Consider the following 26,823-nt stretch of genomic DNA (forward strand, 5'->3'; position numbering starts at 1 on the left):
ATATTGAAATGACGGAAAGTAGGTCTAGAAAATCCTCGATGGAGCCCATCAATCGGTCGAATTTGTCGCTCCCAACGTATCCAGTTTCGTAGAAGCGCGCAATGAACAATACATTCAGGACAGTTAGCGTTACGATTAAAAATACGTTGTAAGCGACGCTGATCTTGGATGTCGAAAGTAATCGGCAGTGTAGCGTGTTGTTCTTCATTTTTACGATTTTCAACTCAATGGGAGCTAGTCCAAGTATTTTGAAGTAGTAGAATAAAATTTTGGAAAATGACGCGCTGTTGAATTGAAAGAGGTTTTTCAACATTTCGTACCGCTACGAAAAATTTCAGTTAACATTCCCGCATTCCTGGGAACGTGTAACACTGGTCGCGTGTATATACAGACTTTACATTGCATTGTCAGAGTCACATTGAATTAATACTGTAAGTACATTTATTGATTTTTACCAACGCAAACTCGGCATATTTTTCTTTGATATTGCAAAGATGAAAGAATCATATAAAAAAAAAACATTCCGAGTTTATCCATCCGTGCTACACGTGTATTCGATTAATATAATAAAACAGAGCTCAACAGAAGAGCCTCCTATAGCCTATATATAATTAGCCTCTGATTTTATCATTCTGGTAAAGAAAGCACGGTGTAAGGTGTATGTACGTAAAGTTACGTGTAGTAATTATAGTAATCCTTAGAGAATATATACATATAGAATGTATATATTCTCTAAGTAGTAATCACTACTAAGAGTACTAAGTAGTGCCATATGGTCGATTTTATTAATTAACCATTTGAATACCTATACTTTTGGAGGTACATTTACGGGTAAAAATAAATTGTCAACTTGCCGCAAAAAGGGTTAAAAATGTCAACTATTTATCGTCTATTTATAAAATTATTTGCGGCTGGTTTATAATTAATAAAGTGACTTTACTGTAAATAGCAATAATTATTTGGATCAGCGCCATCTAGCGGTCTTTATTTTTTAGCCAAAAGTGGCTCCTAAAATTCTCAATCAGAGCATTCCGGATTAGAGCCATTAAGTCAGTTATAAACCAGCCGCAACTTGTTTATAAAGCTATAGAATAAAAAAACAACGATACGTGTGTTTTTGGCGGCAAGTTAACAATCTATTTTCTACAAAAAAATCGACCTCCTATGTATTTATACTTTTGAAGATAAATTTTCGAATAAAAGATAGATTAGTAACTTGCCGCCAAAAACACACGTATCGTTATTTTTCTATTTTATATGTACTTAATTAGTTGCGGCTGGTTTATAATTGACTAAATGGCTCTAAGCCGATTGCTCTGATTCAGAAATTTAGGAGCCACTTTTCGCTCAAACGGCTCAAAAATGAAGACCGCTAGAAATGAAGTAGCGCTGATCCAATTAATTACTACAGTGACACAGCGTAGTAGTTAGTAGAGCCACGTAATCGATTATAAATTATAAACCAGCTGCAAGTAATCTTATAGATATAAATTAAAAAGTAATTGACATTGTCGGTGCTATTTGCGGTTCAGTTTTGTTTTGGAGTTTTGAGGTTTTGGACACTTTTGGTTAAACAAACTAAAAAAAGTTGACAACTACGGTACTTAAATTGTTTATAACAGACAGGGTCGACAGGGAAGAGAAATTGGAGAAATCTCGGAGTGCTGAAAGCTTTATGCATCTGACTTAATAATTGGTGTACACATGAAAAGTGAAAGTTGTGTAAATACTGTACCTAAATTTAGTTGTGTGAATACTGTAAATTTAGCAAGTGTAATAAATAAATACATAATAGTTATGACAGAATCGAGATTCTGATAGCACGTCAATGACGAACTCGAGTGATGACATTGAGGAACAGAATCAGTCACAACAGCAAAAAGCTTTCTATGCTTGATTTATTGTTATTGTAAGTAAAGATAAAATAATACAAGTACAAGTATCATGCTCAAAAAAGAAGAAAAAAAAATACGTAATCGTAAACAAAAATCGCCCGAGGCAGCTGGTAACAGGCAACCAAAACCGAGCAAAACCAATAAACACGGCCAACTTCCCCGGGACAGCGTGTCCACGTTATCAGAGCGAAACAACTGGCACACGTCCCTCTTTTACAACCTTGTCGTTGTCGTGTCTGTCGCGGCTGTGGCTGTCATTGCCTACGTGGGTTTCAAGTCGACGAGAGTCAATACACCTTTCAGCCATGACAAGCTGGTGGATTGGAGTAAACTGGATAAGCAGGAGTACTACTGGGGTACTTATAGACCAGGTCTTTACTTTGGGACAAAGACGAGAGTGCCATACTCCCTTGTTACTGGGATGATGTGGTATCCACAAGATATGTGGCTGCTTGGTTTGGAGCCTAGGATGAGACACTGGTGCGATCAAAATGATAATCTGGAAAGGTATGGATGGCTCAAGCACGATGGAAAAAATTTTGGTGTGCAGGAGATTGTTGATAAGGGTACGCTCATTAGAACATCCTTTATTAAGAACATACATGGTAACAACGGCGGAGACTGGACGGCTCACATCAACGTTACAGAGATCAAGCCACTGCCACAGCAGAAGAGGAGAATAACTCTGCTGTACTATGCTGCTATTGAGAATAGGACCATGGGGGAGATAAAGCCTACGATAGATCAAGTTATTGATGGTAAATATTCTGAAAGCAGGCTGGTAAGCATAGATGGTCGGACAGAGGAGCTTGGCTTCTTCAAAATAAACTTTAGTACTCTAAAGGGAAAGGATGTGCAATACTCTTATCTGTCAACTTATGCTTCGAGCTTGAGTGAACTAACAGAGACCGTACTTCATGGTTTGAGATCTGTCAAGGGTAGCATAATTTTGCCTGGTGAAGCAAGAAATCCAGTAAACAACCAAGAAAATAATTTGATCGTCACACATATAACAGCAGATCTACCTTTGGAGCTGGAGGTAAGTTTTGAGCGTGAGAGCCAAAATAGGAAAGAAAAGATCACTGGCGACAATTTTAATAAGATGCTGGAAACCCATAAAAAGGAATTTGATGATAAATTTGAAAGGATCTTTAAGTTGAAAGAAAAGGGCTTTAGTAATGCGCGAATCAAGTTTGCTAAGCTGGCTTTTTCTAATATGATAGGCTCCGTAGGCTACTTCTATGGGTCACCTCAAGTACAGAGTGAGCACACCCAAAAACCTGTGCCTTACTGGAAAGCTCCTCTTTTCACGGGTGTGCCAAGTAGAAGCTTTTTTCCACGTGGTTTCTTATGGGATGAGGGCTTTCATGGTATGCTGCTCTCACACTGGAATCTCGATCTAGAAATGGACATTATCAGTCACTGGTTTGACTTGATGAATGTAGAAGGCTGGATACCTAGAGAGATGATTCTTGGCGATGAGGCGCTAGCTAAAGTTCCTGAAGAATTTGTTGTCCAGTTCAATGCTAATGCTAATCCTCCAACTTTCCTCATGACATTAAATTATATTTTGGAGCACAAACGAGAAGAATTTCAGACACGACACTTGGACTTGCTGGAAAAGCTATATCCAAGATTGCAGGCTTGGTATGATTGGTATAATACTACACAGAAAGGCGGACAGCCCAGTTCCTACAGATGGCGCGGAAGAAATCCCAACACTAACAAAGAGCTCAACCCCAAGACCCTAACGTCAGGCTTGGATGACTACCCAAGAGCCTCTCATCCAAGCAAAGACGAGCGACACGTTGATCTGCGCTGTTGGATGGCCATGGCATCCAAAGTCATGGCCACTGTATCTGACATCCTTCAAAAACCTTCTCAAAAGTACATGGACACTTATGAGTACTTAGCTGATAACAGGTTGCTCAACGAATTGCATTGGTCGTCAAGAGCTGAGCGTTACTCGGACTTTGGCTTACACACTGACAAGATCCAGATGAAAAAGATTAAAAAAATAAACCGGAATAACCAAGAAACTTTTGAGACAATACGCGAGCAATTGGAGGATCCTAAAGAACAATTTGTCGACTCTAACTTTGGCTACGTTTCGCTTTTCCCTTTTATTTTACGTCTAGTAGAGCCCGATTCGCCTCAGCTGCAGAAAATCCTCCAGGATCTCAAGAATCCAGATCTACTGTGGACGGACATGGGTCTGAGGTCACTGGCAAAGTCTTCACCGATCTATAATAAATATAACACGGAACACGATCCACCATACTGGCGTGGACCTATTTGGATCAACATGAATTATCTGACTGTAGCAGCACTGCATCATTATTCAATGGTTGATGGGCCATACCAGGCCAAAGCTAGGATGATTTATTCACAGTTGAGAAAGAACTTGATTGATAACATTTTTAAACAATATAAAAGAACAGGGTATATTTGGGAAAATTATGGAGATAATGAAGGGGAGGGTAAAGGCAGCCATCCTTTTACTGGATGGAGTTCCTTGGTTGTTTTGATAATGGCTGAGTTGTACTGAGATTAACTTATTTCAAATAATTTTAATCTTACAACACATATAAAATGCAAAAAAGTACAGGAGATTTGAATGATGCTCTTGTAACAAATTTGAGTTAAGACTTTATAATTGCATTTATGTAGTTTTTTTATTGAATTTTCATAAACTTAAATATTCAATTTTTTAAAAAAACAAAACCTTACTCATAGATTGAATATCTTGTTTGTAATTAATTGTACATAAAATTACTGTGATGATGTACGGTATGAACCATAGTTTTAATTTAATGAAAAGTTACTCTTGATACTAATACATGATTAAATTTTCATTACAATTTACTGTTGACACTGGTGCTCTTCAAGGAGATACAAAACTTTTTCCTATGGAAAATAAATTATGCTTTATGCAGATAAGTCTTGCTTAAATTTTATAAATATTTACTAGTGAAATTACTCTTTTTGTAATTTTAAAACATGTGATTCAACTTCTTGAAACCATTCCTATCTTTAGTGCAATACTTGATAATTATTTGTAAGTGTTATGTTACATCAAGCATGGGTGTATAACATCAAAAAAAATTATACATCATGTCTAAACAAGACAAATGTCCAGAAACAATGTACAGTCATTACTAAATGCTCTTGTGTACATTAATAAAAGATTAAAGGTGTTTATATCAAATGAGAAAAATAAAAAAAAATTTGCTTCATTAGTTGAAAATAAATCATTTAATTTATTCATAATCTACCCAATTTCAAAGCAGTACTTAAATAATACCAATAACTAAATAAACATCTATGATACAATAAACATCTATCTATATACAATTCAAAAACTAACTAATCAATCTTCTTTTTTAATTTTTGGTTTGTAATTCTGACCAAACTGTTTATATTCATCATAAACTGGAAAGCCAATTGAAGCATGCTGATTAAGAGGTTTTACATTAGGATCCACGATTTCAAGAACCTTGGTTTCACTGGCATACTTTTCCTCAAGTTTCGCCGCGTTTTCCCTCTTAGTTAATATCATCTGGTAGTTGGCACTTACCTAAATAATTATATTTTGCTCTTACTTTTAGTAAAAAATCAACTTAATAAATGTGACAAAAAAATTACCTCTTCCTCGGTAGGTGCAACCCTTCTGCGATGTCTCAACCAAGCTTCCCACTCAGCTGGCATTTCCTGTTCAAAATTATCTTTTTCTATGGGTACAAAATAGCGGTTGGGCTTTTTATGAGCAGATTCTGTTCTTTCGATTTCATAATACTTGGTCCCAAAATAGTCCACTCCAACAAGCGTGTGTTTTGGAAATTTCGGTGTTATAGATCTTATGAAATCCTTAAATATCATGACAAACAAACCACGTTCCTTGACTTTAGACATGTTTGCTGTTCAAAAAAAATTTTCTTTAAAATTTCTGCTTCAGATAAACATGTATGTTATGTATCCATAAAAACATGTCATGTATGAAAGCAGTAATTGATTGAACATTAATTTAGATACTTCCATTCAAATAATATAAATGAATTACTATATGAGCTGTAAAATGATTTACTTGCTTGATTCCCTATTTTTTTATTCAAACAATTGTTTACAAAAAAATGTCCCATACATAACCTGAAAATCTTGCAATCACATACATCCATGCATATATTATCCATCGACTATTTTTTTTTAATTGTTGACTACTTTGATACACAACATTTCCTACGAATCACATGACAATGTTTTTAATTAAGCAACGATGACATTAAATTTATAGGTATAGATTACACGTAAAATAATTCTTGCTTAGATTCCTCCTGGGGACCTGGGGATGGCTTGAAGAGATGGCGAGCACTGAAATTACAACTGATAATTGGCGCTTCAAATAATACCCTATATCAAAGCTGTGTCACATATTGCACATTAATCATTACTTAATTGACATTTACAACTCTTATTTACGCCCGTCAGAAATACAGCTAGTGTTTCTTTTTTTAGATAAATATTGCAAGAATTGATATCATTTATATTATTAATGCTGTTCTAAAACGTAATAGAGGGCTTAATTAAAAATGAGCCATTGCAGTATTTTTTTAAATGTGGCATTAAAAATGATTAAATTGCGTTGTTGTGGTTTTTCTTTGATCTTTTAGCACTTAAATCCACGATATAATTACGAACTGTAAATAAGTACGTGGATTTAAGTGCGAATAGACTCGGCGTTAATGTTATTAAGAAAAAAAAACCAGTATCTCAGTTGCTTTCGTAAATATGTTTGTGGCGCAAATCACCCAAATCGCTTATAAAATAATTGAAATATTCACCTTGAAAGTGATAAATAGTTTACGAAATCAGCTGCTCGAGCGATCTTCTGCTGTTTTTGTTGTTGTCTATGAGGCTCTTTTACCGTCAAGCTTGAATCAGATGGCGCCAGGGCACGTCGCGGCTGTCATGGCCGTCTCACTCACACAACATTACTTTTCAGTATTGTATGTACATAGGAAATTAAAGTGTAGTGGTAAAGCGCAATATTTGAAATTTTGAAATGAATAAGGAAGACAAGAAAGAATATTATGGGAGCTTAAAAGTTTCAGAATTGAAAAAGCTTTTAAAAGGGAAAGGAGCAAGAGTCAGTGAAAGAAAAGCAGAACTCGTGGACAGGTAAGCCATGACTTGGGAGCGACAAAAATGTTGGTCTCCCAATTGCTTCGAGCCACTTTTTTTTTATCACACTATCAGAAGGAAATTTAAATTTCACTTTCTTATCGCAGGATATTACACTGCACTTCATTTTTCCTACTATCTTTAAACGTAAATGCAAACAAAAATTGTCTGCAAACAACAGCAATCATTTACAAAGGTTGTGTCTTCTGCTTTGCTCATTACACAGATAGGCTCACGAACGCAATACACAACTGTAAATTTGACGGTGTGTAAGTATGACAGCCGCGACGTGCCCTGGCGCCATCTGATTCAAGCTTGACGGTAAAAGAGCCTCATACACTGCGAAATTTGCATTCAGGATCCGGTTTTGCACACATATGTGACCTGATCAGGGCCTGTTCAGTTGCACCTGATGATTAAATCAATGATCCCAACGTTTGTGATAAACAGCCATTAATTATCGTGTGATTTTATCAATATGTTGTCTTACGTACAGTGTAGAACGTCACGTAGCGCAGAAAGTAATTAAATATTAAGTTATATCATCGTATTTTTTACCGATGTAATTAGTGTAATATGATTTAAAAAAAATGCTTTAAAATTGTGTCATTTTTTTAAATTCATAAATGATAAAACTTTGACGCACTATTATAAAAAACTCAACAAATATTTTACTGAAAAATAATTTGTCATGCAGCATGAAGAATTTTAATCGACTATGATTACTCATTATCCAAATACAAACATAAAGGCGTTTATATAATACATAAAATAATATTGTAACTGGACTTTCAGTTTTTGTCTTGAAACTGAAATAAAATCACCAAATAGGTTGTTAACAGTCCCGAAATTGACAACAACAAAGATTCGTTTAAGGAAAAAAGACTGAAGACATTGAACTTCACAACGTTGTAAGACAAACACATGGAAAATTGAATAATCTGAAAAACAATCATTGAAACGTATTACCTCTTTACCTTTTCAGCTATTTTTTTATCATTTGTATTGACCAGAAGAGAATTTATAATCAAGCCCGTTTTTTTGCTCTGCAAGATCACACATATGCTAACTCAATACGAAGGATGACAAAATTTTGACAGGAAATTATTCTTACCTCTGCCACTACGGAACTAGCCAATGTAGTCAAAAACACCAACTCCGTGGCACATAGCAACCAGTACGCTAAACAATGCACCAAATCTATCGTCGTAAGATCGTTTATTCCGAGAACAATAGGCTTGGAAAAGTGGTACGCATAAACAACCAACGACAAATACTTTTCGATTAAACTCAACAGCATTGGACAGGAGTGAAAACTGGACAAATCTTGGGATATTTCGTTGAGAAACAGGTGACTCTTGTGCAAAAAGTTCAATCTGAAGACAATTTTGTCAACGGCGCGCTCAGATTCAATGAAAATTTCGTTGTTGTCCTTAGCCTGATCCTCCAACATGAATCGAACGTTATTGTTGATATTTTTGAAAAGCTGCTCCAACAATTTCAAAATAATTATGTACTGCATGTACATGTTTTTCATAATTAAAATGCTGATGTACACGGAAACACAGTAAACCAAATATTCGCTTTGATTGGTAATCGTTGAACAGTACACGACCCAGAAAAATCCAATAACGACGATCATAATTATCGTGCCGCTATGCGTGATCGAGCCATCCTCATTGACGACTTGATGGTCGAAAAAGTATACCGCCATGTTTATTTTGTTACCGATTTCAACCAACATTTTTCGCTTGACAATGTACGTCACCAGTACGAACGTGGTTGTCAGAAGTAAGAGGAAATCTTGAGTGACGTCGATAACTATGTCGAACTTGCTCCCGCTGAAAAATCCCTTTACCTCGTAATACAAAATAAAGAACAAGTTTAACGTCGCAGTTGTCACAATTAGTATCACCCCGTAAAATGCACTGCATTTTGAATCGGTGAACGTCCCAAAGACCGTCCCGTTGTGTTTAATGATTTTGGCTTTAATCGAGGCTATTCCGGAAATTTTGAAATAATAAATTAAAAGTTTTAACAATTGAGTGTTACTAGGCGAGTGCATTTTTGCTGGTTTTACTTGGTGCGCGCGAGGAGGGAATAAAATGATTAAACAGTGAATTTAATTCGCCTAATGCAATCAATAACTTTTAGCGCTGTCGGTTATTAAAACTGAATAAACATAGGTGCACGATAATCTCGTAATATATTATCTAACGATTATTATTACAATTGTTACCACTAGTGTAATGCAGCAGAAAGAAAAAATTTTTTTTCATATATTTTAAACTATTATGTAAAATATTGAGGTAAACGTATTTTTCAATGTAACATTTTGAAGAATTGTAAGTTTTTATTGATATGGGTAAATTGAAGTTTGATAATTAAATCGAATAAAAATAATTTCTTGAGTAGGTATTGAAAGATAATCGGACAATATTTATACAACTAGCCACAAGTATCATATAATTTAACATTTCAACGCTTATCACACAAGTAAAGAAAGATTGAAAGTTTATTCGTTGTTTCATATCAGCAATTAATTTCAATTCAAAAGTTCGAAGGATTTTTAAAACAATCAATATTGTTGGTGCAAAAACTATATAGCATTAATTGTAAATAGCGACGAAAAGAAAAGTAAAAAATGACGGATCGCTCTTTTGAAAACGCCGGTAAGGCATGAAACATGAAAAAAAAAAAAAAAAAATGTCCAACACATGGTTCGAGCGCAAGCTCAAAAGCTCGGGCGGATCAATATCTAAAGCATCAACCACTTTCGATTCGGTGAAAACCATTTGACAACGCGACCTCCGAGGCGTTTCCGCGTATCCACGATACCGTCGAGGGGCTTGCAAATTGTGGCCTCGTCCATTCAGACGAGGTTTGAATGAGACCGCCCGCTCGAATCTCATTGATGTTTCTCAGAAATGGATTTCAATATGTCTTTTGCAGCTCCTTTGGTAAAGCAGAAACTGTTGGTGTATACCTCCAGCTTTTTCGATAGACTTCGGTGTCATTGCTGAACTAGTGCCAACCATTCTTTTATTTGGTTATTAAATTAAAAAAAATATTTTGAACTATGGTTCCCAGTGCATAACATTTGATAAATTTTTTTTTTTTTTTACTTCACATTTTAGTATTAATGACAAAAAAGTACAATGCCGAGCTTGCAAGCTCATCATAGATATGTTTTGATTCACATCATTTTTCTAAACTGTATTGTGTTTAAAGTGGTAGTAAAAAAAAGTCATACCAATGTGCTCTCAATTCAGCGTAGGTATATTAATTTTTTTTTTAGTACTCCTTCGAATTTTGGAAGCTCGTTATTTTGTTGTCTTTCAAATTTCCGATCTCCTATACGGAACTCTTTGCCCGGAAATTGCAACGACAGTGCGCACGCATCTAAGGGTTTTTTTTTTTTTTTTTTTTTTTTTCGTTATCGTACAGAAATTTCGCAAAATTTAACGTCGAGTTTCACGGGATGCAAAAACCACCAAAACGTGAAACCATTTTTCCACGTGACGTACGTCAAGAACGACAAAAATTACAAGCGAATATGTTTGCCCAAAACTATCCAGTGGGGCGATTTAAAAAAGCCGTCTATTCGTAAAAACCCGACGGCTCGTATAAAATTGTGAAAAAACTCCCCTGTGCTCGTTAACTTCCCCAATACAAAAAAAAAAAAAAAAAAAATCGGTGATCGGTGATGAATGGTGAAGATACGGTCTGCCCTCCCCATTCTTTGACCCAATGGAATCAAAGCCCCGCGAGGCGGATCGAGGTACACACACTGGCGACGCGCAAGCTCTCCAGCCGCGGCATAAGGGGAGCAGGGCAAAGGTTCTCCGTCCGCGACTCGCCAGTAGTGATCCGAGGCTGGCACGCGCCTCTTCTCACCCGACACTCCGACGCATCCGCTGTGTAAAACACTCGTGCACATATGTAACCCGATCCTGCAGTCGTGTGTGCGCGCGCCCGTGTCTCCCGTGCAAACAGCGTTGTCTCAAGTGGAGGCTGTAGAGAGAGAACGATAGTAAAGAGATAAAGGTGCGCGAGCTTTTTTTTTTTTTTAATTTGTCCGGAGCAAGACTGACAGCAGTCTGGCCCTCCGTCTAGCTTTAAAAGGGGCCGAGGGGAAGGGTAGGGGGTGCAGAGGTTGGCTGATATCGATTCCGCGCAGAGGGAGGGAAAAAGCTTCGGTGGAGCTTGAAATAATGTGCGCTTGTGGCTCCCGGAGGAAGGGATTGTCGGTGATTTTTTCGGCCCAAATGGCAACAATCGAGAATCCGAACATGATAATCATTACATATCAATAATTGCACCTTGTAGTTGAGTCGCCGCATCTGACGTGCTGGTGCACTATACACGCAACCCTTTTTTTTTTTTTTTCTTTTTTTTTGTTTGTTTCGGACACGCGTACGTACAGGTACTCACTCTGTTGGTACTACTCTGACGTCTTAGCGACGCGGTTTTACCTCCACATCCCGTGCACGGCCCTTGGACCCTTTTTTTTTTTTTTTGTATTTTGGCTAAAAGAAATTTCTAGGCTGGCGCAGGTTAATTTTTTTGGCAACTCGGATCCAGGGTGCGGTAAATAAAAATTAAAGATACATGGTAATGTCTATGAGTATACATGCAAGAAGGGGGATTTAATTGACGGAGTACGGAACATAAGTAGTCGATCTAGCGAAGCGCGCCTACGTTCGGTTATGTCACGAGAAAAGCATTGACCTTTAGGAAATAAATTGTTCACGTGCTGCTGCAACGCGTTGTATAGCGCATGGCTGTGCAATAAAAAATTCAAGTTACACGTGCTTGGATCTCGCGTTTCATTCGATCGGGTCTTTCGAGGGTATATAGTTACAGCCGTTGTATAGTGGCGTGTGATTTTTTTGGCATGAGAAAACGCACTTTTTCAGATGCTTTTAATTTTTGGTCCTTTGATAATCACAAAAAAAAAAACAGTGAAATAGGGAGTCAATCATTGAATGTCCCTAATATAATGGCACTACCTTTTTCCGAAGTATCCCGATATTTAGTTTTATGAAAATGTTTCTCCGTGACGGCCGTCGTTTATTTGTTCTCGTGAATTCAAATCGATACACATGATATGACTGAAATCAGTTTAACGAACTTTACTAACTGCAATTTTATTTCGAGCACGCAATCCCTAAAAATTAATACCGCAGTGCCGAGCACGAAAAATTTCGACATTGGCATCGTACCTTTTCTTTGCGATTGGAAAGAGAAAAAAACGTCACCTTGCGCATGATTAAAATGTCAAGAAAAAAGTTTTGCTGAAAAAATTTAATCTTTCTACATACATAAATTTTCATGCATTTGCCAAAAAACTTTTTTTCATTCCTTTCTGCTCAAATTCTTTTAGCCATTAATTGATACCTGGAAATAATAGTTTGCGACAAAAAAATTGACAAGCTTTACAAAGCACTCATTTTTTAAAACGTCGACTTTAAGAAATATTCTATACTCTATGGAAAAATATGATTTGTATCAACATTTTATACCTGAAAATCTGTAAATGTAATATTGTTTCATCGTGGAACAAAGAATTGTATACCTGTTACAACCGTTTTATTTATACAGAGATCCCTTGTTTATTAGAAAAAGTTTAAACTCTTAGTAATGTGGAAAAAATTTCTGAAATGATACGAAAATAACGTATTTTCGTAGAAACCAATTCCAGGTTTCATTTACTGATTGTTCTTATTATTATTATTATCTACTAACTTAGGAATGATGGCCGTTGACACATAATAACTCTCGCTAAAAAATTAAAGCAAACGAGCGATTACAGTAAGACGTATTTCAGTAGTTAGGAAATTTTTTTTTATCGTATATAAAAGCACAAAATTCTAAGTATGTAAATGTATTTATATGTGTATCAGCACAGTGGCCAAAAAAAAGGGGAAAAAGGAAGTGAAGGGGAGCATGAGGGGAGTGACGAACCGATCGAATGTCACTCGCCTCTTGTCGCAGTTGCAGCATTGACCATCGGCATCGATCGCGCTTAGGCCTAAAGGTAACAATTCTCACTTGTATTTTGTAACTAGACATTGCCATTTTTTTTTTATTGATTTTGCTGATTTATCCTGTCATTGTTTTACGGTACGACTCATTACCATCAATTTTTTTCCCTCCTAATGTACGAATAACTATGTGCCTTGAATAAGTAATAAGTTTTTTGTAAAATATGCTTATTTGTAAATTGTTGGATCGCATATTGTATTTCAATATTAAATATCAAAAAGCGAAACAAAAAGAAGCACTGCATTACAGATATTATAACTCTGGCAAGCGATACTTTGCGGAAAAAAAAAATTAGTTCACCGGTAAAACGATGCGCTTTGGATAAGTATGCATGTGCACTGTATAGGTCAATATTATACTATAAATGTATAGCACCACCGGAGAAGCGTAAATTTAGATGAACAAACATTCAATCCGTAAGATTTAAAGCTTTGCAAATGTTATTGAGCTTGATGAATTTTACTTTGGTTGTCGAAAAAAGCTGCGAGGACAGTATTTATGATTTTGTCGATAGAGCCATCGAATAAAAATGAAAAGTAAAATTCCAGTATGGTTACGCAATTTCATCAAACAATAGCCGCAACGCTTATGTTCCTTGCAATAAAATACCGTGTCAACAATATCTGTCCAAGACATATATATGCACATACTTCCACAGTCAGTATATAATCAATTGTAAACGACACAGTCACGTTTTTTATACCTCCCTGGGGAAAAACGATGACCTTTTCAATTTCTATGCTCCAGAGTCCTTTTCCATCATCATCCCCCGTGTATACACATGCATACGTTTGCTTGCTGATTACTTGTACGTATATATGCCGCGGTATATCTCTTCACCACGATCTATCGGCGGCTTTACGTAATGCCTCGAATCCCAACTTGTTGTACATGTGTGCACTTTTATAGTTGCGTGTATACCTGTGCAGATATTTAGTATGCTGTTAGCTCGGCACTCTGGGACTATCATTTTTTTTTTTTTTTTTTTTTTTTTACGCATGTATGCTGTGTCTAATCAGTTTCTCCTTCCGATTACCCTTTGACAATGTCTCGACAATATCAATGTTTGCGAGGTTGAAAGTAAAGTCAAAGTAGTCGTCAATTCAGTTGGTGATTAATTTTATAAGCAATTGCCGCGTTGCAATTTAAATGACTATACTTCTGAAAAAAAAAAAAAAAAAAAGTAAAACTATCTTCATTGCCGTTTATTCGTAACGTTTGTTTTAGCGCGTTCTGATAAAAAAACTGTGCATATATTATGAAAAATCAAAATCCTCGTTTTTTTATCTACTTTTTGATGACATTTAATATCACGGTAATTGACAAATTACGCAATTTCGTAATTTTATTCGATGCTTTTTTACTTTTTTGTTTTTTTATTTTTTTTTCAATCTGCCGGCAAAGTGACTACAACAAACTGTTTATAAGAACTATGTTTTAAGGAAACAAAAAAATGCTAAAAAAAAAAAAAAAAAAAAATATGTACATACACTGCACAATACAATACGACAAAGTAGCGCGTTCTTGCGATAAGTCAATCCATATCCAAATAAAATGAGAAAAACAGTAATCTTTAGGACGATATTATATATAAATATGTTTACATATTGTGTACCCCCTTGCAAGCAGCGGAAATTATACGACCGCTTGCTCCTAGTGGCGCAATCTACGGTTTGCGCCAGGATACGGCAATCCTTTTGTCACGGATTTCTTTAATTTTTCTTACATTATCTCTTCTTTTTTGCACCAATGCACGTTTTTCCAGAGACTCAAGCTTACCTTTTTAGTTTGATGGACATTGTATGTCGTTCTACGAACAGCTATAGCTATATAATTTAGATTGCACCTAATGGCAACAACGACGAACCCATAAAAATTCTGCTGGCTAAGTGTCCCCAACACTTTATCACTTGATGTGGTGTACAATTTTGTCTTTTCTTTTTTTGTTGTATGAAAAAAAAAAAAAGGAAAAAAAAAAAGCAAAAAGAAACCTTACATGAGACAAGCATACTTGGTAGACTCCCTTGGGAGACGATCGGCTGTACGTGACAACTCTGAAATATGCGTCGAAGCACTGGCAAGGGAACCCTTGCTCGTCCCTTTTTTTTCTGCGACAAGATCCGATGCTTTCTCTCCTTTCTTCGTTTTTGTAAGGCCTCGGCGTCCAGCTTTTTTTCTTTCTTCCCCTTTATAACACCACCGCGTTGGGTATCACGGGCTCAATTGAACGACTCTGAACATGTGTACAGTTGTAGTTTCGACGCATTGCGTTCGTTTAGAGTAAGTATGTTGTACTCGATGCAACGTAGCACATACGGAGACTCTGCAGTCTGCACATAGCAGCAATCGAGCCACTTTACAATTATAACCCTCGTCTTTTCCACGTCCCCCTTTTGTTTGTCAACAATGTTTGTACGTATATACATGTATATTATACATATATATGGACCCCGAAGAGATGTTGCATTGCTATACACGTAACTTTCATTGCGAGTCTCAAAGCCTCGTCTTTCTTCCCATTGTCCGATCACACTGAGACGCAGATGTACGTTCGCATACGCATCTATTAAAATTGTCGATCTAACGACGGACATTGTGCAATAGAAGAGGTGCATGAAAACAGTTTAACTATACAGTTTTACACGTGTATTTATCCGTGTGTATATGTATTAATGCAATCGGTTAGCACGTATGCCGACGTATAGGTCACGAGGGTCATACTTGCACCTTTTGCGATGATTTTCGTAGAATCGATCGAGGAAGATGATGATGATAAAAGAGTTGATATGCACACACATACCTACTGCTTGCACCCAATTTGAGGCCCACGAGAGTTGTAAGGGTGAGTAATTTCCAGACACCTCTGACGTCACCGTCCGGCTCCGACGGTTGGGCCCTGGGGTGAGGGTTTGGTCGTGCTGTTGGAGGAGGGTGAGGAGCGGGGTCCCTAGCTGGGTAATTTTGGAGCTTCGAGGAGTGGCGCGGTTTTTGAAATCCGGTGTAAGATCAAATGCAAAAAGATGATATTTTCTGTGTATGTTGTTTCCCTCGTTCATGTAATGTATTCCGGAGCCCGAAAATAATGTCTGATAAGCTTCAACGTACATGGATCCACTTCCTGTAAAAGTAGGTTGTAATGGTTTGCTTGGAATTTGTACCCCATCAACATAATTATAATGCCAAAAAATTAATAGAGTAATTTTGGAAATTAAAGGGGTTAAGTTTTCTGTCCTCGTTGAAAGCTTTGTTGTCGACGAAACCTACGTAGTATTATTCTTTTTGGTAACTGGCCAAGAATAACGTTTTCTAAACAGTCGCCTGTAATACCACTGTGCATAGTAAAATATTTAACTTCCACACGGGTGATTGGATATTTTGCAGTAGTGCTTGCTAAAGTCTTTGCATGTGCAATCAAAACTGTGGGGCTTACTTTTACTCATCGAACGAGAAGTGTCGTTGGAGGAGGGTGGAGGACGACCAAACACTCACCCCGGGCCCGACCGTGGGAGCCAGACGGTGACGTCAGAGGTGTCTGGAAATTACTCACCCTTACTACTCACGAGGTTACACTTACCTACCTGCACCTGTGACGGGGAAGTACGAAACGGAGATTTTATTAACTAAATGTCTATCGACAACCAGCTCGAGAAGTACGATGATAGTGCCGGGTCAGCCTTCACCCTGAATGAAAAATCAATCAGCCGGCCGGTGGGGCATTGAGTCGCTCGCCGCAACGCGTATGTATATACCTACCTATACCGTCTGTACACAGGTGGTGTAGGTCTGGTTATGAACTTTTTACACGCGAGCTGTTGATATAATGATTCCAGTGCCAATTTCCTTCAATCCAACCCTTTCAACTCCCCCCCCTAGCTCTCTCCCCCTTCCAACCCCCATTGCTACGATATGTTCATGCATCGTACAACTGTGGCCTTGAAACTTTTACGCCTCACTGCAATATTATTTCATGTGGTGCAGTTGCAAAAGTCGTACTGAATTATGATTAATATATGTTATTACTATTATTGGCTTTTGATACGAAAAACAAGTAGCAGTGGGTATACGGGTTTTGTGTCTGCGGAACTTGGGATGAAATATATCGGGTGACAAGTATCCAATTCATCCTAACGCCGGGTGGGGACTAATTCGGATCAGATCGTTTTTCCACGTATATATATGCGGCATCGGGTGGCAAACGTGGTATGAGCGTTTGGCGCTATATGGGACGCTCAATATATGCCGAGGGACGCGACTTAACTGTTGTAACGCCTACACACACCTACCTGTTTACTTTTACGTGAGAGACACCTCAAGCGACGATAATACGCAAAGTCGGCCGACAAGTAAATCACTATAAGCTCGGGACGGTGTGTGTGTGTGTGTGTGTGTGTGTGTGTGTGTGTGTGTGTGTGTGTGTGTATAGCTGATCGATCGAAGCTTTTGTTTAGTTGTATGTTTTCTTGATGAATGTACTCCCAGTGCAAATCGTATAAACAGCAAACAAAAAGTTAGTTGGGCTAGCTGGATTGAATCGTCGTCTGTTAGTGTACATCTCCAGTTGAAATTCAATAATATTATTATCATAAGACATATAAAAAATATGGTAATTTTTACATTTGTTTTCGAAAACCTATCTAGTGTTTTTCTGTTGATTGGCGTAATCGTTTGCCAGTACCTAATAATATTAAAGGTGTACACGTGTCTACTCATTCAAATGGGTTACTTTTTTTTCAAACGATGCCAATATCTTTCACGTTTGAAACTCGATGTTTCCGGGCAAAAATCATTACAGAGCGAACTAAGGATACCGAGTGCCTTTTATTCCCATACCGGTTGCAAGTGGTTCGCTTTGATTGGTACCGATCGTTGTTGCTGCTGTTGCCGTGGCCTCCACTTTGTTAATCGACTGCTGCTTCTCCTCCGAGACAAACTTGACGCAAAAACTTTCCGCAAATTCATCTACTCGTATTTATTGTCAAAAATGGCACTCTTGGCACATGCACATTGGCCCCACATTACAGTTCTTCCTAAGAATTTTTTTTTTCCACGGACCATTGTAATTATTAGAAAAAACATGGCTTATAACTAGTTGCAAAGTCATATAGTAAAATAATTACGTATAAAGGGTAAAAATAATTTCCAACGTCTTTTCTATTGAATTTTATCGGGACTACGGGAAAGCTCAAGAAATACGAAAGACGCTGTTTCAAGTTTTCTGCTTCTACTTTTAAAAAGACATTTCCCGCCTGAAAAAGTTTTGGCGAACAGCTACACGGATCAGCTTTTGAAATTAAAAAAGTTCCTCCATCTCACAGATATATACGTGTATAAACTTATTTATCGACAAATTTTTGCTCCGAGAATAATTGTTTTGGATAAAATTTTGATACTTTTTGCAAAAACTGTTATGAATAATTTCATGTGATATTCAAGTAAGAGTGTCAAATATGTATTTATTTATTTTTCATCTAGGTATTTATGATGCAATGATCTACATTTCAATGCATGCCCGAGTATGTTACGTTTCGGAATGACCCAACGAAAAAATAAACCAAAAATATTTGTCGCACCTCAAGTATGAATAAACTTTTAAAGTTCCCAAAGGGATAGGCTTTATGTATTACAAACGCATCACAACTTTTGTTAGGGTTTTTGAAAATAGTTCCAAAACGCTCCGATTATCGTTCAGGGTCGTGATTTGTGCATCTACCAAAGTCTGACCTAAAAACTGGAGACCACGAGTTTGTCGAACTTGAAGAATAAAAAAAGCTCTCGTCGTATGTTCTATGAACAAAATTTTTAGCAAAAAAACAAGTAAATTTTAAAAAAATGGAAGCTAACATTGAAGAAAAATCGTCACAGGTTTTTACTTATGAAGTCAAAAAGTTTTGTACGAACAAGCGCAAATTAAGCCATTCCAAGTATAGTCGGTGAGAATTTCATCCCCCCAAAAACTTGTACCATTTTCATTTCCATGTATGCGAAATGAAAGGTTTGAAAAACGAAAGTGAACGAGCCCTAGGGAGAGCGAGAGGAAGCAAAAGAGAAAGCGAGAACTACTACGGGGTCAAATCAATAGGAGGTAGCGCTGTGTGCTGTACATATATGCACGTCTACACGTTTACTTGGTAAAGAGCCGTTTGGCGCAACGGGCCGCCACATCCGCTAGGCTCCGCATGTTCCGGATCGAGGGATATGCATTTTTTTTTCTTTGCAAATGCTTTTTAAGTACCCACGACTCGAGTATGTTTTTTTCTTTTTTGTGGTAACGCTGAGCGAGTAGAGTGCGTCTGACGAGTTTCGGCTGGTTCTACTGAAACGTATGAAGTGGGCTTTCACAGTGAATCGATTCGAAACTTTTTCTTCACATTTATATTTAGATCGCGTGTGAGATGCAGAACAGAGGTCGCCGTGGAACAAAACGAGATACAATTATCGGATACGTGTACATAAAAAAAAGGAGAGTCCCGCGACAAAGTTGCACGCCACTTTTCTCGACGCGCAAGTTCAGATAAAATCACGTACCGGTTCTTTCATTCAACGTTTCGATCGCAAAGTATGGCTGTACAAAAGATAATCCTTGATCGATAAAAGAGACGGGCGCCGCTGTACCTGTCCGGTATAAACTCCCCCGAGGCTGTATACGCGAGGAAGAGTCGAATAATTGCAGCACCCACTCGATTCGCTCACGTGCTATCATTTTAGCGTTGACATTCTCCCATCACATCAGGTTTTTAAGAGCACGACAAGATAAAGCATTTTTTGTTTGTTTTTTCATTGATTTGTAAAATCATCTGTACCAAAAAGATTACTCACCACTAATGCGCATCCTCCAGCTAAATTAGGTAAGAAAAAAAAAAAAAAAAAAAAAAAAAAAATGAAATTGTTTCAGGGCGAATGCAGCCTCGGCGTCGTGCCATCGAACCCCCGAAAACGAGCCTTCCAGAGCCACCTTGTACGAGCGATTATTCCCGGCTTGAAGCGCAACTCGCTCGGCATCGGGACCACCAAGAGCCCCAAAGAGCCACCGCGAGCGAGGAGACGGAGGTCGAGGTCTCTGTTATTTGGTGATAATCGGAGGATCAAGATAGTAGGTGACGACGCGGGCCAAAGTGTCGGGGCCGGGGCCGGCGGGGGCCCGCGGTAAGCTCAGGCCGCGGTGATGGACAATGAGCAGCCCCACCAAGAGCTGGTTAAGTGCGTGGTCGTCGGTGACACGGCGGTCGGCAAGACCCGGCTGATCTGCGCCCGGGCCTGCAACAAGCACGTCTCGCTCTCCCAGCTGCTCACGACACACGTGCCCACAGTCTGGGCCATCGATCAATACAGGATCTACAAAGATGTAATCGCATTCGATACTCTACACGCGTATAATATCCTTTTTTTCTTTTTTCCCTCCTCCTCCTTCGCCCACCAAAAACAAAACGAGGTTTCGCGTTGTGTCAAAGGAGGAGCGACGGTATAAACGGAAAAAAGAAAGATATATCTTTCGAGAGTAACGAAAGTGCAAAAATAGAACAGCGACTAGTGGGCAAATTGCGGGTAATTGGTCCCTTCCCCCCTGCGCTCGAGCGGAAAGAGCTTTCGCCCGTCGCGAGAAGAAAGAGCAGCTCAATCAAGAGCCCCCTCCCCCACGCACCAAAGCCGGCAGGGACAAAAAAGAGGCTGCTCTCCGTTCAACGAACCCTCGCATTATGATGCCCCTCTCTATATACTCTTGTACGCGAGTACTCCACACGAGGCCGGCCGACAATGGGATGAAAAGCCGCGGTTGCCCGACAACGGCGCGCCACTCAATCGGCTTGTTATTGTTCATTATTATTGCGATTAAAAATAAACGGCCCGGGATTACGAGGTGGAGCTAATTTTAGTCTATATTTAACGGGGGGCTATTGGATGATAACTGGTTTTTCTTTTCTTTTTTTTTTTTGCGCTTTCGTTCTTTCACATTAGTACGTGTATCGTTATTATTATTCACTTGTAATTGAGAGGAGGTACTGCAGAGAAAGAGAGATGAAAATATATTTGGTCAATAGGTGTTGGAGCGCTCCTGGGAGGTCGTCGACAACGTGAACGTGTCGTTGCGGCTGTGGGACACCTTTGGCGATCACGAGAAAGATCGAAGATTCGCCTACGGGAGGTAAATTTTCATAAAAAAACAAAAAACTTACATGATATGGATTTAATGCCTTTGGTGTGTAACGTGCAAACAGATCAGACGTGGTTCTACTATGCTTTTCCATCACGAACCCCGTGTCGCTGAGAAATTGCAAGGCGATGTGGTACCCGGAGATCCGTCGCTTTTGCCCCCAAACTCCGGTGCTGCTGGTAGGCTGCAAGAACGATCTGCGGTACATGTACCGCGACGAGACCTACCTCAGCTACTTTCGCGATCGCAGCCCCTTTGTCAGGTGATACAAATAAGTAGATCCAGTGAGATTTTGGTCAGACGGCCGATGATTGGAAAAATTAAATTAAAAATTTTTCTTTTTTTTGTTTCGTGAAACCATGGCAGGGCCACGCGAAAAAGCGACCTCGTGATGCCGGATGAGGCACGTGCGGTTGCTCGCGAGTTGGGCGTCTGTTACTACGAGACGAGCGTCTTCACGTACTACGGCGTCAACGAAGTCTTTGAGAATTCCATCAGGGCCGCCCTCATAGCTCGGAGACAGCAGAGGTTCTGGATGACGAATCTCAAGAGGGTCAAGAGACCTCTGCTTCAGGTACACGACTTTTCTTTGTTTGCTCCAAACGAAGTGTATAAAGAAAAAAAAAAATTGGCGCCTTTTTATGAAAAAGGTTATAACAATCCTCATGAAATGTCCTGCAGGCGCCGTTTTGTCCGCCAAAGCCAATGCCACCGGAGGTTTGTCTGGCGACGAGCACCTACGAGGAGAACATCAAGTCCCTGTGGACGAGGCTCGATCACACGGACGTGACGATCGTCGCGGGAAACTGTTCTTTTTTCGCCCATCGGTGCATACTCGCTTCGGCCTCGCCGGCTTTCCATCGGCTGTTTACCATGGAACTCGTTCAGGAGTACACGCCCCGAAGCTCCAGCGAATCTAGTATGGTGAGTACAAGATCTTGCTAATTGTTTATATTTTTGGAAAATAAAAGTAATTGATGATTAAGTAATAATATTAATTATTAGTAATAATTTTTGTGTAAAAAAAAAAAAAAAAAAAAATTGCTGATTTAAACTGGTTGTTTGAAAATAGGTCAGCTCATTTGGCGAGGCTACGGTGGGCGAGTTCAACGACGACACGGAGTGTCTGATTCGCATCGACCAGAGCAAACCCAATAAGTAAGGAAACTTTTTTTTTTTTTTTTTTTTTTTTTCTTAAAGCATAGCCTAGCACCAATGAGCACACAAAATCATTAATCTTGTGACAAACATTGACAGGGTTTGGGATCAGATAAAGAGACGCTCGAGTTTCCAAGTGCTGCCAACAGTGGAGAGCCAAAGAAAATCGATCGGAGCTAGTAGGGAACTAAATCATGCTGCCTTCCAAAATATTCGCGTAACCGTGGTGAGTGTCATGAAATTCTTCATGTGCATCCCTGCAAGGTTTACAATATTTTTCTCTCTGAATGTAGATTGACATTAATGGTGTTCATCAGCAGACTACAGTTGTGACCTTGTCGAAGCTCATAACGAGCCAAACGATGCAACAGTGCCTGCAGTTCATTTATACGGGCAATTTGGACAAGCGTTACCACGATCTGAAAGTAAGTTCAAAGCAAAATCAAAGAAACGTATTTGTTTCGATGATTAAGATTTTCCGACAAACGGTACATTCATGGTGTTATTGTTAATCAAGTTGCAAATTGTCAATGTTTGATTAACACGGAATGTACAGCTTGCAAAGAAAAACTGTTCGTCGCTTATAATCAAAATTATTAGAGATTCAAAAAAATAAAAAAATAAAGAGTCAAAATATATGTTTGAATTGGCGACAAAAAAATTAATTAATTTCGATAATGATAGTATTAACGAGGAAAGTGGTAAATGGCCATTATTCTGTAAGCCAACTAACATAACTGTGGTTCTTTCAGACAGCTCCTATCGGGCTCCTTCTGGTTAGTACTACATGTATGTGTTAGACGATTCGGTGGTATGTAATTTATACATGCAAAACACACGTAAGGGATGATTCAATATCCGTAGATAATATATACATATTTATATGAAAAAGAAAAAAAAAAAAAATCATCATCGACAGGAACAATTGTTACTATGAAAATGTTTGTTTGATCTTTTATAATCGAAAACAAAGAGCGGCTTGTTCATCATTCGTGATACCTTTTTTTATTTGTTTCGTTTATAGAAATTAAATGATTTTTGGCCTCAAAAGAATCGCAACGAAACTTGCATCACTCAAAGCAACAACCCTCAAAAATGTTGGACTGATGCGCTTCTTCGAGGTTCATTATCAGTGTTCATAACAATCATGCATCGATCACGCACATACATGTATCTTAACTCAATGCCCGTTTTCATTCGAGACCTCGTTTACCTTTTTTTTTTTAGTTAGATCTTGTTTGAAGCATGCTGTGAACTTATTTTCCATCTTAGATGTATCAAAAAGCATTTTGAATTTTTGTCAAAAAATACCAAGTGGTCGCGCTCGATTGCGTTACGAATTCAATGTAGACCTAAGATTTCCTAGAGACTATAAATATATAGCATAAACGAATTTGACCACTTAAAAAATCATGGTACCTCAAAGTGCAATTATTATAAAATAAAAAAAACATATCCTGGAAAAAAAAAAACGGAGTTGATCTCGATTAGTGCATTTTATACCTATACTGTTACATTCCCTAATTTGGGTAGTGTATTTAACAATAATGGCTACACGCATGTCCCGACAGGAGATCCGCCAAGCCGCCGAATTTCTCGAGCTACCCCAGCTCCTGATGATGCTCAACAACATGCAGTCGCGCGAACAGTACATGAAAAGCGACCTGAACAACCAGTACAAGCAGATCGTGCGTCAGAGGCTCGAGACCTTCTGCCTCGAACAGGGTAACGTATACTTTTTTTTTTTTTCTTTTTTTTTCCCCCAATCGAAGAAACATACACAAGCACCTATACAATAACGCTCGTCCCGCAGGACTGTTTGCCGACGTGGTGTTCGAGCTGGACGACGGCTGTCTACCGGCGCACAGGGCCATTTTGACCGCCCGCTGCGACATGATGAAGGCAATGTTTTCGGGGGACTTTCGCGAGAGCAGCGCCAAAATCGTAAGCCAATCGCGTATAATAATTATATATATATATATATATATATATATATATATATATATATATATATATATATATATATATATATATATATATATATATATATATATATATATATATGTGCACGGGGCGTTGTTTAGATCGCGTTCCCGGGCGTGCGGGAGTACACCTTCCACAAGCTCCTCTGCTACCTGTACACGGACGAGGTGCCGGCTATATCGTCCGTGCGCTGCCTGAACCTCCTCGAGCTGGCGAACCGGCTGTGCCTGCCGAGGCTCGTCAATCTCGTCGAGAGCCGGGTCATCGAGGACCTGGACAGGCTATCGCAGAACGACGGCAACGAGGCGGTGGAGAACTGCCTGCGACTGCTCGAGCCCTGCAAGGTGATGGCCTTTTTTTTTTTGCTTTTTTTTGCCGCTATCCAAACTTTTTCCACGAGGGAAATAGCGATTGTTATATCCATACGATGTCCCATTTTTATCGCATGCGTGATACAATTTCCATAAGTTGTATATCTATCAATTATATGTAAAATTGATATTTGCCATCACAGAGAGTATTGGATATACTGATTGAAAAGCAACCCATTTCTTGCTAATTGTTTGTTTTATAATAAATAATTAAACAGTTGCACAACGCGGATCAGCTGGCCGACTGGTGCATGAACCACTTGTGCGTCAATTACAACAAACTGTGCAAAATGTCACCCAAAAGCCTTCGACTGCTGCACCCGGAGAACCAAGAGTATCTCAGCGAGCACCGCTGGCCGCCTGTTTGGTAAAAAGAAAAAAAAAAAAACCCTTTCAATACGTAGGCTAACTCACCTTTTCCCTCGATCAGGTACCTAAAAGACTACGACTACTACCAAAAGTGTTTGGCGGAGCAGGACCGCGAGAGCAAGCCGACCCTCAAGCGCAACCGCAACCAATCGTCGAGCAACAGCAGCAACAAGGGCAGTAGCAGCAACTACAACAGCAACAAGCACAGCGTGAGCAACGGTAGCTCGGGTTGTCTCTGCTTCTCGAGCTCGTCGAGCAAACCGAGCCGGCACTCGGGCTCGGCCGGCGCCCTGACCACCTCGGCGACCGCGACGACCACCGCCAGCGAAGCCACGGCCTTCGAGGCGATCGCGGCCGGCGCCGAGGAGGACGTATGACAGGGGCCGAGCGGCCCCGGCCGCTCCGTCGGATACTTCTTCTTCGTCCTGCCCGTCGTCCTCGTCCTCGTCCTCGTGTGCGTCATTTTTACCATTTTGATACTCGTACAGTTTTATACTTGAAGCATTACTAATTGCCATCTGGGGGACAAGCGAAACAACCTACACCCTTACGTGATGTATTAACTCGCTTACGCGCCGTTGGGCTGACCTTATAATATATACGTAGACCGTTGGGAGCGTTATTTATTTCGTGACGAATTTTCCGACGGACGATTATCGGTCTTTTGTTTTCTCTTTGCACGGTTTTGTCTCTCGTTGTTTGGATATTTCTTTTTTTTCTTCTTTTCTTTTGATGCGATGCGTATCGTTTTTAGAGTCATAATGATCACATGTCGTCGTTTTTTTATGGAATTTTTTACATTTCCCTCATTTGTACTCGAGTGGGGAATGATGAGCCATTTACTTTTTATCGATCGATGCCAAGATTTCGATGAATTTTTCATTGTTTCATTTGTAGAGCAAACGAAAGTCTTTCGTTAAACGCGTTAATTGCATAGTAATTTTTTTTATATTTTAGAATATAATTACGTATAATTTTTTTATTTTAAAAAAAAATTTAATTAAACATGAAAAGTGAAGATAACCCTGTAAGTTGGTATGAGGTGAGTGTGTATTCATTGGACCGATTAAAAAAGCAATAAAATATATGAAAAGCTGTGTATTTTTGTACGGATTTTGGAAGTGTTGCGAACTGAGGATATTTTATCGAGAGTTGAATAAAAAAAAAAAAAAAAAAAAAAAAAGAGTCAAGTTCTTGAACTGATGGCGAAAAGTAAGAATATTTTTTTGGCGAATTGATACAGTTGATCCGTTGCGAATTTTTATACGTTTGTGGTAAAACATCATTATCTGTAATGTAATCTGAAAGAATTCGTTCGGAAGGGAAAATAAAAAATAATCTTAAATTGAATATTAGGTACACGTAATATAAATAAAAATACATGCGCTCTTCAATCAACTTTGTATAAAAGAAATACTTTTGGTCGAAAATTGAAAAATAAAGTATAGTGGGAAAACCGTAAACTAAATAATTTCAGTGAAATGGTTATTTGTTCTCTTTTAACATACACATAGATGCAAAAAAAAAAATATTAATTAGAAATCAAACAACTATAGGGCTAGATATTTCTTGTTCGTGTCCTTTGTAAAAAAAAAACTGACAAAAAAAAAATACAAAAAAAATTAAAATATCGATTGGTTTGTATGAAAGAGAAAAGCATATCAAATGACAA

General features: G+C 38.6%; 4 protein-coding genes across 4 annotated transcripts; 2 read left to right on the forward strand and 2 right to left on the reverse strand.

The window, feature by feature from the left end:
* The first annotated feature begins 1,375 nt into the window (after positions 1-1,375).
* Positions 1,376-5,160, forward strand: LOC106644869 (uncharacterized). The gene has a single exon (XM_014360559.2). It carries the CDS (start codon positions 1,945-1,947, stop codon positions 4,441-4,443), a length of 2,499 nt encoding a protein of 832 aa, XP_014216045.2. The 5' UTR covers positions 1,376-1,944; the 3' UTR covers positions 4,444-5,160.
* On the reverse strand, positions 5,132-6,352 carry LOC106644870 (NADH dehydrogenase [ubiquinone] 1 alpha subcomplex assembly factor 2). Its single transcript, XM_023389156.2, has 3 exons — positions 6,198-6,352; positions 5,541-5,812; positions 5,132-5,472 (listed from the first exon to the last, which is right to left on the reverse strand). Exons 2-3 carry the CDS (start codon positions 5,805-5,807, stop codon positions 5,266-5,268), a joined length of 474 nt encoding a protein of 157 aa, XP_023244924.2. The 5' UTR covers positions 5,808-5,812; positions 6,198-6,352; the 3' UTR covers positions 5,132-5,265.
* Positions 6,353-7,864: 1,512 nt separating this feature from the next.
* LOC106644857 (uncharacterized) lies at positions 7,865-9,138 on the reverse strand. Its single transcript, XM_089594829.1, has 4 exons — positions 8,638-9,138; positions 8,188-8,517; positions 8,051-8,119; positions 7,865-7,882 (listed from the first exon to the last, which is right to left on the reverse strand). Exons 1-4 carry the CDS (start codon positions 9,136-9,138, stop codon positions 7,865-7,867), a joined length of 918 nt encoding a protein of 305 aa, XP_089450955.1.
* Positions 9,139-11,002: 1,864 nt separating this feature from the next.
* On the forward strand, positions 11,003-25,739 carry RhoBTB (Rho-related BTB domain containing). Its single transcript, XM_014360554.2, has 16 exons — positions 11,003-11,120; positions 12,985-13,113; positions 20,014-20,463; positions 21,158-21,261; positions 21,335-21,532; positions 21,637-21,844; positions 21,952-22,194; positions 22,343-22,428; positions 22,528-22,654; positions 22,722-22,853; positions 23,181-23,204; positions 24,000-24,153; positions 24,242-24,372; positions 24,513-24,755; positions 25,001-25,149; positions 25,213-25,739. Exons 3-16 carry the CDS (start codon positions 20,284-20,286, stop codon positions 25,526-25,528), a joined length of 2,295 nt encoding a protein of 764 aa, XP_014216040.2. The 5' UTR covers positions 11,003-11,120; positions 12,985-13,113; positions 20,014-20,283; the 3' UTR covers positions 25,529-25,739.
* The last annotated feature ends 1,084 nt before the right edge of the window (positions 25,740-26,823 follow it).

This window comes from Copidosoma floridanum, unplaced genomic scaffold (genome assembly GCF_036245765.1).
Source record: "Copidosoma floridanum isolate Cflo_tuat_1 unplaced genomic scaffold, Cflo_Japanese_pri ptg000021l, whole genome shotgun sequence".
In the NCBI taxonomy this organism is placed as follows: domain Eukaryota; kingdom Metazoa; phylum Arthropoda; class Insecta; order Hymenoptera; family Encyrtidae; genus Copidosoma; species Copidosoma floridanum.